We start from the raw sequence: 12,291 nt of genomic DNA, 5'->3' as shown, positions 1-12,291 counted from the left end.
ACGCCCGGGCCGGGCCACGCAAAACGTGACTCTCATCAATGAGCATTTAAACTGGAATTGCTTTCGTCGCTGCGTGGGCGAGGGCCCGTCCAAAGGCTACTTTGTTGTGCGAACCGGAAGGAGGTCGCTGTCGATAGGCAGACGTCGATGGGAGCAAAGACCAAAGAACGCTACCGCTGGTAGGGAAAATGGAAAGGTCATCAAAACATCCTTCAGCGGTGTCAGCGGGTTGTCGACGGTCCGTCGGACAGACTAGGCTCATAATTGCTCGGGCATTAAACATTTAATACAAGAATGTTAATTAGATTCTCCCGGTGGGTTGGTTGGCCAAAGTACCCTTCCAACCGTTTCGAAGGGAAAATTTTAACAGACAAACGATCCATCACGCTGCACTAGAACGAATTATGGAATAATTATGATAGCAGTTATTAGTAATGTGATTCAATTAAGATTCATTCGAGTACATTATGTGACGGGTGGCATGTGTTTCGAAAAAAAAGGTACAAATTGACTAAAATTCGTCCATAAACGTGAGCCTTTTCGAAGGATTATTATTTCGCGATATGCCTCTTCTCGGAAGATGTCGCTTTCATCCGACGTCCAAAGCTGTGCATGAACGTCTTGGCTTTAATTTGATTTCGACTGTGTACGCTTCGTGTTTAAAAGCACTCATTAAACTGATATGGTTTATTTCGCCACGAAGGCAATGTCCAAACTCTTCTCCAAGCAACGGAGACTTCCCGACTCGCTTCCCGTTCGCTTTTTCGGTGCAATGAAGATGGAACCCATCCACCGACATCCACCGCCATTAGGCGTTTTATTATGCATTCCGTTGGGACTGTGCTTAATTTGTGTGCCACTGCCTTTGCACCGAACCGGGGGCAAAGCATTTGTTCTGGTCAGCCTCGACGGGCGAGCTTCGAGTCCCAAAAAAGGTTCGTCCGCCCTAGTGGAAGGGTTCTTTTGCTGGCTGTGTAGAGCAAGCAGGCACAACGATACAACCGACCCGTTCCACCAGACCCGGGTGGAAGCTGTAGCATATTTATGACATAATTACTGTTCATTTTTATGTCCGCTCGTACCCGGACCCCGGGGCCCGGAACAGCGGTCATCGAGGAGAAATTAATTGAGGCTGGGATTTTTCCACTTGAACGGGTCCGGCAAGGGAGCTCGTGAGCGCCTTCCGGTTTGTGACGGAAACTTGTCATAATTTGTTCTCATTACTCGCTCCGAGTCCGGGGCCGATGCAGCCGGCGAGTATGAACGAAGTAAGCGATTATCAAACGAACAGTCGTTGAGGTTTGGCACGAAGAAACCAAAAAGCCTCTGTCTATTCGTAGCCCTCCGATGGCCGGTTTTGGTAGTGGCCTTTTTTTTCTACTTGCCGGAAAAGCCAGTTTTCCATTCGAACCAACGGGGACGTTGAGTCCGTCAACTCCCGAGGTGTACCTTTTTCCCGACCGGTACCGGTTCATGTGCGGTTTTATTGCATCATTAGGAGCGCAATTTGTAATGCGCATAATACGGCGAGGCCCTTAAATGTTTTACGGTGCCACAGTGCCGGTGTGCACTCTTGCGCCTGCGGTTCGCGCATGTTAATTTCGGTGCCAAAAGCAATGGAACCTGTGCACCGGGAAACTGCCGAAAGCAGTTCGACCAGAAAAAGGTAATTAGAATCGGTCAACGCACGTTGGGTGGCGTTTTTGGAGAGCCGAAATTGATTTATTCCCATTTTCGGACCAGCGCAATTCAGCTGGCTCGTTCGCAGGAATCCAGCCCTGTGGATGAATCGATTTGCAAACGCACCCCGGTACGGTACGGCTCATGTAAATCACACGTGAGACTGCTCGCGGGACCACTTCCGGCGTCCCGGGGAAAAGCTATCAAAATAATGTCCACCCTGGGTGCGAGCAGATTAGAGTGAGACCTGTTCTGAGGCGGGTCGCGATTGGTTTGCCGCGAGCTGAATGCAATACCGAGGCTGCAAGCCCGCGAGCAGAACGCACATTTTGAGCGATTCGATTATGCGAGCTGCGGGTTCTCGTTTCGAACGATGCAGTGGCCGACGGCGGTGGCGACGGTGGTGTCCTGACCTGTCGAGTTCCTGTGGTTTCGGTGGTCGCGTTCCCGGACCATCTAAGCATCTAATTTTGTCTGGCGCGAATTAGTTCTCTGTTACCGATTCACCACTCAACATTAGTGGGTGCGGTTGGGGTTTGCCCGCGTGATCGGTCGCTGACCAGCTGAGTTGCAATGTTATTTGGGGGGCGGCGGGCTGCTGGTAATTGCACATGAAAGAGACATAAAAGTGACACTCGTTGCGGGTTAAACTGGGGATGAAGTTGATGGTGCTTAATTGGGTTATTGGAAATTGCCAGCGTTTCGTCGTTGGTCGCTGTGGATGGAAACCCAGTTAGTGTGTTGGGCAGCAAATGGTAGGGTGCTGCAAATGTCGATAAAATTGATTTTCTGAAAATTAACGTACGGAAATGGTGTGCTCTAATTTGGTAAAAAAAAAAAACTTCAAAACCAGTAGTATGAATTGTAAAAAGCAGACATCAGTTGAAAGCTGCTATAGCTACTTATTTAGCTTGATTGTTAATTTAAACGTTTTTCATAGTAGAATCTGGGATCAATTTTCATTTTTTCAATCAAAAGTTTTTCGAATAAAGTTCTCAAGCGAATCAGTTTTTGTTTTTTTGTAGCTTTCGTTTGAAGGATTATCACAGATGTACCCAATATTATTCATTTTGCAGGGCATTTGACATTAAGCCTTGTAAGACTTCATCAAGTGTTTGTAAACACGTTCTTGGAATAAGTAAATTCTAATCCAAGCTAGCCATGCTATGCTAGCGAACGTCCCAAAGGCGCGTCTAATAGAATTACACCGAACGTTCTCTGCCATCCATATCATCAAACAAAATTATGTTCCTCACATTTCCACCGTCATTCAGTTCCGGTTTTATGCTCGACGAGTTGACGGTGTGTATTTTCGGCGTGTTGTAGATGCGCGTTAAGAGTTATTCTCGCGAAATTGAACAAATCACAGCTGCTAGCGGTACAAGAACGCTGGAGCGGGATTAGCACATTGGAAAAGTTCGGTTTTCGTTTTGAAACTCCGGGAAGAAAGTTGGTTTCACATGTGTAACATACGGCTGTACATTTCCGCTTAATTAGCAGCGTGTGCGACATTCGAAGAAATGAGCTTAACATTTCCCTATTCTTCAAGCGGATGAATATTCGTTGAAAATGGGGCATAAGCTGGGTGGTTCGAAAATTAATGTTCTAAGGTACGTTGGCACCTCAGGAATAATTTTCAAGGAAATTTTGAATTCGAAAGAAATGTCAAAGGGCGCATTTGACAGGTATGCAAACGGGCGTTTTTGATCTACCGAAGCCTGCAATTAACAGTGTCAATCGATGTCGTTTGGCCAGCAAGAACCAAATCGAATGCGTCTCACGCCAAAGGTTTCCAAACATAAACTTCTCAACTTTACCTCGAACACACGAAGCCAGACGACCAGCAAGCGAGGAAAATGCAATCACGCCAGCTATTTAAATGGCGCAGAATAAGAAAAACAAAAAAAGAGAGGAAAGAATGAAAACGCGTCCCATGCTTACCTGATTTGTACTCCACATTCGCCCGGTACCAGACGACCTGAGCAGCAGGCCGTGCATTTGGTACGGTGCACGTCAGCGACAGATCTTGGCCCTCCCGGACTTCGGCTTTCGCGTGCTGGCTGTAGCCCTGGATTTCAATCGACGACGGTGGCGCTGTTGGAAAAGAGAATACGAAAACGGGAATCGGACAGATGAATTAAAACGATGCCAAATTTTTCCCACCGTAACGGCAGACCTCCCATAGGCGAAAAAGTTTGTCCTCCACCGAGATGGTGAAGAGAGAAATGTTTTGAACGTGATTGTGCGATGGTAAAGTTCTGCCCGCAGCTAACGAGTAGTAGACCTCGAGTAGACCCGCGTCTCGTACACCTGTGGGGCGAGATCGAGCGATGGTGATCGTTAAGCCAACCGGTGACCGGTGGAAATTCCCACCAGCCATAACTTTCCCACAGTTCGCAGTTCCGCAGTTCGAAAAACCCTGCCCCCTTAACGCGGCCGAACTTTAATTGAATGAAATATTGGCCTACGTACTGTCGGTGAGCACGAGACCCACCTCTGCGCTCGATGGGGGAGAAGAACCGTCTCGATTAGGTGCCCGAAGCGACCCGGTGCGGACCACTGGGGACGAACTGAGATGCTATAAAAATCTAATTTTATAGCGATTTGTTTTACTGCTGCACATTCGAGCTGGTGGCATTGGTGTGGGTGCTGTAGCTGTTTTTCTCGCCCGCTTTTCCGCAGCAATGATGCCCTTGAGTGGTGTCCGTGACTCGCTGGTTGATTGTTAATTCCATTGCCAACGGACGGGAACCGAAAGTAAAGGCTTGCCGGCAATGCGGATGTACCGGTAGTCGGTGCATAGCTTACGATGGGAGCAGCGCCGTCTTTCGGCAGCAAAGGAGGGAGAAAAAAGCGCGTTCATTATAACTTTTTAAAACTGACACCCAGCGCCTGCATTCATTAGCGCTTGGGGTGGCCGAATTCCTTTCAGCTTCCAGCATGAACTTGGCAAGATATGAGACGTGCGAATAATGTACGCCAGGGGACGTAATATCCTTTATGAAAATTCCAATTACGCGCTGGCTCCCAAACAAAACCAGCCGCCGTACGGGTAGACACTGGCTAAGAAATAATTGGAAAATGAGATTGAGCCTGGTCTCGCACAGTTCGGAGCGTGCAAAAGTTGGGCAAATTACATTAATTGCAACGGTTAGCCTTGAAGTTTGCATTAATTGGAAACTACAAAGCTAGGTGCATTCTTTTTTTTTACAAATCGTGATGCATGATAATATCTTTTACCATGGTTTTATATTTATTCTCGTGTCATTTTTGTACCATTTGCTATGAAGTACAAACGAAAACCAATCAATAGATTATATCTTTGCATTATCGTGATGTTTTTGTGTTTGTATTGCAGATAAAATAATTTCAATTTAAGGCTTCAATGCTACTATGATAAATTGCTTATGATTTACTTTTATAGGGATCCAGTTTTAATTCCTTTTAATCTAGTTGGCTTATTTTTATTTCACTGGAAGTTTATTGAATCTGTCTTATTTTAGGTGCAGTGATTTAGATACATACTACATTTTGTTTATTTATGCTTTAGTTGAGCATGTTTTTGCTTGTTTAATTCACGTAGCGTCAGGTTCACGTGACTATATATGGTCAAGGTTTTGTAATTTTATTATTTTCCTTTCAAATCACAAAAAAAAAGCTTCACGGCAGGAGATAAACAAATACTTATTGTTGTTCTTCAAATACTTCTTGAACATCTTGAAACCCATCGCACTATTTTGAACCATATTGTTGAGAGTTTTTGTCATGTGGATTGCTGTAAATGAATGTACATTTTTCAGTTCATAATATATTTGCTTACCGTTACAATTCAAAGTGTCGGCTGCTGATGGCTCTTGAGCGTCGCTCACCGAACAAACACAACTTCCATCCCATTCCCAAAGCAAAGATTGCGTGCCCAAAAAATGCCTCCGACAAAGTGTAGCTTGGCCACCCCATTTTTGGCCTCTCTCGCTTATCACCCCCACTCATACAGTACTCTCCAGAGGCGTGTACGCGTGTCGATCGCTTCAAGACCCTTCCAAACCCTTCCACACAAAGCAACAAAAAAAAACCCGAACGCAAGGGCAAAACCGGGGGCAATCGAGCGCCGTGTAACGATGCCGGTGACGGGAGCGAAATTGAAAAATTACCCCAGCCCAGTTCAGCGTTGGGAAGGGGGCAAATTTTGCACCCTATTGAATTTCAATGAGCATGCGGCAATGTAGAGGGAGAAAAAAAAGCTTCAAACCCACAGCAGAAACGCAGCAGATCGGAAAATTGTTGCATCGGCACTGCAATTGCACGCGGAAGCACGGCGAACCGCGCAGAAAGCGAAAAACCGGCGAAAAACTCGAAATGACAGCGCGCGGCAGGCATAATGTGTCTCTCTTTATTTCACTTTTCGTTCGCGGCCCACCCACACACCCACCCACTCGCCCTGGGAAGGTGCGGTAGTTGTTTTAGAGTGTTCTTCTTTTAGGTGTGTGGTAAAAAAGTTGGGGTGGAATTTTCGGGAAGAATGAAACACAACAAAAAAGCCCCACGAAAGTGCTCGCTGAACGTCGGGTTCGCGTAAGGTGAAACCACGCCGGCCAATTCCACATCTGCTGCGGAAACTTTCCGCCTCCCAGGTCGGCAGGGAAAGCAACCGGAAGGGGTGGCATTATGCAAAAAAAAAACCCCATCCACCCAACGCAAGCGATGGCGCACTTGCTTCAATCACGAGGCTGGATGGAAATGGAGAAGATTGCACACATATTGCATCCAAGCGAGGTGGGGGTGGCGCAACAAAAGCGGGGGTTGAGTTTTCTTTTCACCCTCCCCGCTCCCCTTCCCAATCTCCCCGCCAGTCCATTGTAGTAGGGACCAGGCCACAAAACTCGAACCGAAAACCCCCTTTCGTTGGCTTGCGCTTGCGGGAAGTGGGCTCCTTATGCAATGGTTGTAAAAATACCACCGAAGGAAATGGAGCAGCCCCGTCGCAGACCTCGAGAGAGAGAAAAAAAAACGACGTATAAAACACACTCACGTTGGGAAAAGCGCGCGCAGGAAAATGGGTGGAAAATAAATCTCATATGGGTCGCATCCGCGTCGTGGGTTGGGTGGTTTTGAGAGTTTCGTGAAGAGAAAAGGGTGCAAGATTTGCTCTGCCCTTCGCCCGGCACGTGGGTGAGACCTTACCTCCAACCCCCTACCCCCCCCCCCTCTTCCCACCTCTCACCCCCTTGACCGTTCCACGCCCCCACTACCCCATCACCACCGTTGAAAGTGCCAGATGTGAAACGTGCGCCGATATTTCGCCTCTCTGTGTGTGTGGGTGTGTGTCTGTGTCGAAGCGGGAGCGAAAGGATTTTCCGAGGCCCGTGTGTCCGAGGGTCGTACAAAAGCACGCCGGAAACGGAAACCCCTCGAAATGGAATGGAAATCGGGCATGGGGTGGAATGAACTTTCCAAAAGTCGTTTTCATGGATAAAAATTTTATGATGAATTCTCTCGGCGGCAGCAGAGGATCGAAAGCGCCGAATTTTCGGCACCACCGTTGTGAGTGAAAGCATCCAAGTGTATGTGTGTGTGTGTGTGTGTGTGTGTGTGTTCGTGAAAGTGCGAGAGTGCGGGTACGAGAATGGATGTTGGATCAGCGTGGATTAGATTGACTTTCTTTTTCAGGCGCACTTTATTCCTTTTGGTGGGATCCCGCCATCCAGGCTCTCCCTTGCGCCGTTTGGGAAAAGGGTTGGCAAAGTTGAACCTCGCCTTGAAGTTAAAGGGTATCCGAATCTGAAATGGGGCTGCCAAGATACCGGCGATCCGTGGGCGGAAATGTAACACGTAAGAAGAGAAAGCAGAAGCAAACAAGGGTGAGAGAATGAGAGAGAGAGAAAGATACAGAATGGGAGCTTTTGCCGAGAGATGTGGCTTATTTTCGGAAGCGAATTAAGAGCGTATACGTGGTGGCTGTAAAAGTTTGTTAATTTGGGTAAATATTAGCATTCAGTACAAAATGCAATTTTGATATAAACAAACCACGTAAGAGACGCGCTGCTGTAGGGCAGCTAATTTAATTCAATCGCTGCAAGTGCTGCCAATGGGTTTTGCTTTTCTCAAACGAGACAAGGCTGGTACGGAATAGGATCTTTTAATGGATCCCATCTCACACATGCAGATGGTGTAATGGTTGGTAGTTGTAAACAATTGAACAACTTTGAATGAATATATACTTTGAATGAAGAGTTTAATTCGCGGTATTGTTTCACACACTTCAATTACGAATGAAGGCATATTAATGTTACTGAGAAATGGAAAACGAATTAAAATAATTTATGCTATATTTTAGCATGAATTTGCATGCTTTTTTGCTAATGTAAAGGGACATTTGGCTCTCACTGCCGCTGTTTTGTTATGAAAGCTTTTAAAACAAAGCTTCATCTATTTTTTACATTTTATATCAATGTTTTCCCGCAAGTTTTAGACCAAATATCACAATAACAATTTGACCTAATATATGTTTGATGAAATTTCATGTAAATGCCAATATTGTTAGTACCTTTACGACATTCATCCCTGTTTACGATAGTGATAACGATCATCTGCGTGTGAAACATATTATTGCTTTTTAAAACAAATCACAATCCTCGCACATGCAATTTAGTATAGTGCCTGCACAAACAATGGCCGCCGATACGGAATGTTTTTATTATTTTGCACCTTCAGCCGCCTTGCCACACTTCTGCGCCACTTCACAGCACACCGATGGCTCTGCGGGGACGATGGTGAAACAATTTATGTTTCCCGCTGCCCGATGGCGAATGGTTTTATTTTCCGAACATCTAAAGCGTGCAGATGATGCTCGAAAAAATTGAAATAAAATAACAACCCCTGGTTGAAGGCTTTCGTGGGTGTCTGTGTGTGTGTGTGTGTAGGACGATCCCTTCATCAGCTGTTGCAAATGAGGGTTCGGCGTTGTATGATTGCATGCGAAACACAACCCAAAAGCTCATATGTATGTAAATGGGGTTCTAGTTCGATGGTTCGGTCAAATGGCGACAACCCGTTTGGTCGGTTCCGTTCCCCACGGGTCAGTCCGTTTTGGGCATCGAACCCGATCGTCGGCAGGTCCGTCGCACATGATTTCCGACGCGTTCTCGGTCTGCGTCCGGTGGCTATCGTTGGTGCTGCTGCAACGGTGCAATGTTTCCTCGGCGCTCGAGTACCTCATGGGAGCGGGTTTTCTTTTGGGACAGGGTTTTTTGGGAGTGGGAGGTGCCTCCCGTTAGCGAGTTTCGATTGCCATTTTAGCTGGGCTCGATACATTTTTAATATGCGGACAAGTTTTTGACTTCCCCGGTCAGGCCGCGTTTGGGACACGAAAGTTGACCGGAAAGATAGCAGGGACGATGCGGCTGCTGTAACGCCTAAATGTATGCAATGGAGAGACGTTTCACTTTTTTTTTTATTTCGATTTCCAAGCGAGTAGTTGAGACGCTGGACCAAAAGGACCGTACGTAAAGACCGGTTTACGTGGACAAACTTCCCCCTCCCCCCCCCCACACACACACACACACACTCACACCCACACACTGCCGCACGCAAAGGCTATACCTTCTGTAAACTTTTTAATAAGAAGCGTATCCGCAGGACCCAGCGCTGCCGGGGATTTCCATATTTTCAATAAACTTTTGCACTTGCCCATTGGGGGGTACCATGTGTTCGAATGTGTCACCGAGCGTGGCCGAAAAAGTGAGAAAGTGAGCACCGTCGCTTTCGCAAGGACGGTGGGAAACAGCCAAAAAGGCAAAAAAGAAAAAAGCTTCCCCTCAGGAAAGCCGAGCAGTTATCCTTGAAACAACCGATCCGATTGACCGGTCCCCAAAGCGGTCCCGGGCGACGGTTGGCGAAATAACGAGGACACAAAGTCACCCCAACGGAACGAAGCGTCCGTTGGGCGGAAATCCACCGGGGACACCGGGGAGCTGGTGGCGCGGTGGATCTGCTCGACTGCTCGACCGGAAGCTGGTGGTACTTTGGGGACCATCGTTTGACCTTTTTCTTTTTGTGTTCGTTCCTTTTCTTGTGCTCAATTCGCCGATCGTCGCAGTAAAGCTTCTTGTGTCGGTGTGATTTTTTTTTGCTCTCCATCGCTGCTAGTTGGTAGTTTCTTACTTTTTCACCGCCTTAATGGTTTCATTTTCCGGCTCATCGCAACCGAACCGGCTCAACCGCACCAACCCGGCCGCATATCTGCCGGCCAATAACAAGGTCCCTGTGCGATGCTGGGAAGCACTAGCGGCCACGGTTCCAAGGTAAGTCTATTAAATTCAATTACGTAATGATTTTATCCATTGCGCTCAATGGTTTATACGCTTGTCAGGCGCAACGTCCCTGGCCGGAGTTCTCGATGCAGATGCATTAGCGAACCCTGCAGCGGCACCAGAGCACTGGTGGACTCGTGAACTAATTCTTTTCCAGCGCTTGCAGTAGTTCCTTTTTTAGCTCCGATGGTTAAAGGCAACCGGACGCGTGTCTGGTTCGCTTTCGGGCTGAGTGCTTTTGGCCGAAAGGAGAATGGAAGTCGATCGATCCGCCGCATTTTTGGCTTTCTGTTCCTTTCGGCGGAAGCCCCTTTTTGGTTGATTGTTATCAGAGGCGAACGGGCGAACGACCATTGTTGCATAAAGAATGCACAGTGCAATGCACCCGGTCTGGGTTTTGGGCGTGGTGTGCTGTTTACCTGGGTGCAATTGTGTGCGGAAAATTCGAATCACTCGGAAAGTAAGGCATCCTTTTGGTGCTCCCTTGTAAAGTCCCAAGCAGGCACTCGGCGATTGTGGGATGAAAATAGTGTTCCTATTTTCAAACTCGTTGAAAGGAAGGCCTCCATGCGATTGTTCTTTTCGCTACAATTTTTGCCATTCTTCCGTGTTTCACCCAAAAAGGGCTATTTTAGATAGTAGGCCATGCTGTGGTAATCGCTTTACGATGAGCAAAATAAAGCTCATTACGAGGATTCATTTTGTGTCCATTGTTGGAGAAGATCGATTGATCGTGCACTGTGATAAATTTCGTACAAAGTGATAAAAAGGTGAATGGTAAACGTTGATATCAACCTTCGATTATTTGTTATCAGAGTGATATTTTTCAGGCTGTGCTTTTGTATAGGTTTATGGAGTGCTTTTGAACCACTTTGAAGGCTAATATATGAAATAAAAACAATATTTGCGGGTTAAATATTAACCTTAAATTTAAAAAAAAACAAATGGCAATGGTTTTGCCAACATTGTATTGCCCGTATTAATTTCATTTGATCATTTCATCAGGTCAAGCTCTGTATATATCTCACATTTATCGGTTAAAGTGAACAATGGACCAAAAGCGAGTAATAACAGAAGTGTTTTGAGTACTAACTCAACAGAATGTTGAATTATAGCCAACATGGTTATGCACCGCCTGGAATTGAACAAGCGCCAAGCCGGGTTTATGGCGAAAAGTATTGTTATTTTGTCACTGACGCAGAACGTTCCAAAGGGCAGAAATGAGGAGCCAAGGATATTGTGTATCCCGTTGCATGTGGCGCTGGGTGCATCCTGTTTCGTTATTTTTGTTTTTTAATTTTATACCGCTCACTGACGCCCTGTTGTTATGCTCGTGCTGACCATTGAGATGAAAGGAATGCTGAGGGTACAGGGCGCTCGGGGGGAAAAAAGTGCCTGGATGCTTTCAATTTCCTTTTGACTCCTTACGGTCATCGGATGCTGAGCGCCGGCTGAGTTGGATGGGTTGTTCGAGATAGCGGTTCGGTGTGGCACTCTAGTGCCAAAGGGAGTGTCCGGTGCGTTTCCAGTGAACCGCCAGATGGAATCGGTTAGCCGGCAGAAAAAAGTAACTGGATAGAGGATAGAGCGAAAACACAGAAAAAAAAGGAACGAACTGGAGGGAGAAAAACATAACCCTAGGACAAAAAGTAGAGCACCGTGGATGGAATCACTGCACTGCGGATGCAAGCAAGTGCATATTGATGCAGCAGGCAAGCGGCAGTCCATAAAACACACAATCGGACACCCCGGTTCGGTGTTCGATGAGGCGGAGTGACGCGCGGCGTAAAAATTGTGCAAGAAGCAGATGGAATCGTGTTGACCGAAAGCATTGAGCGGAAATGCAGCATGGCAGGCAAATACTTCTTGGCGTGGTGCCCCGTGTGGTGCCTTTTTCCGATGGGAGACTCGCACACAACCGAAATGATGGAATGATCAGCGCTGTTGACCTTGGCTTCCTTGGAGGTGCGAGATGATTTGTGGTGTTTGCGCTGGCCGAGCATTGGAGAGGTACGAATCAGGCGATAAGCTCGCGAAAAGATGGATATTGTGTATTTGAAGAGCGTGAAGTTGGTTTTTAAGCCATCTATTTTAGCTTCAAGAATTACTGTGCTTTCCATTGAATAAGGCGGAGTTTTTTTTTGTACGAAAATTGGTGGTGCATCTTTTACACTGATATTATAATTTATCAGAGCATGTTGAGCAAAAGAAATTTCCAAGGAAGCGAAGGATGATTTTGATAGCAGTATTGAAGATTTAGAAAATATTCTAACTTTTTCTTTAACTTTGATGTGTTTTACAA

The 12,291-nt window shown here is 46.5% G+C and overlaps 1 protein-coding gene across 1 annotated transcript in view; it reads right to left on the bottom strand.

The window, feature by feature from the left end:
- The window catches only part of LOC128727050 (nephrin-like), a 172,720-nt gene that overhangs the window by 34,387 nt on the left and 126,042 nt on the right, over positions 1–12,291 (bottom strand). The window contains exon 5 of the mRNA XM_053820914.1: positions 3,622–3,774. Coding sequence (XP_053676889.1) covers positions 3,622–3,774 — 153 coding nt within the window. The remainder of the gene's footprint in view (positions 1–3,621; positions 3,775–12,291) is intronic.

Source organism: Anopheles nili, chromosome 2 (assembly GCF_943737925.1).
Source record: "Anopheles nili chromosome 2, idAnoNiliSN_F5_01, whole genome shotgun sequence".
Taxonomy (NCBI): domain Eukaryota; kingdom Metazoa; phylum Arthropoda; class Insecta; order Diptera; family Culicidae; genus Anopheles; species Anopheles nili.
Note: the sequence above shows the minus strand (reverse complement) of the source record. Positions and strands in the feature narration are given on the sequence as shown.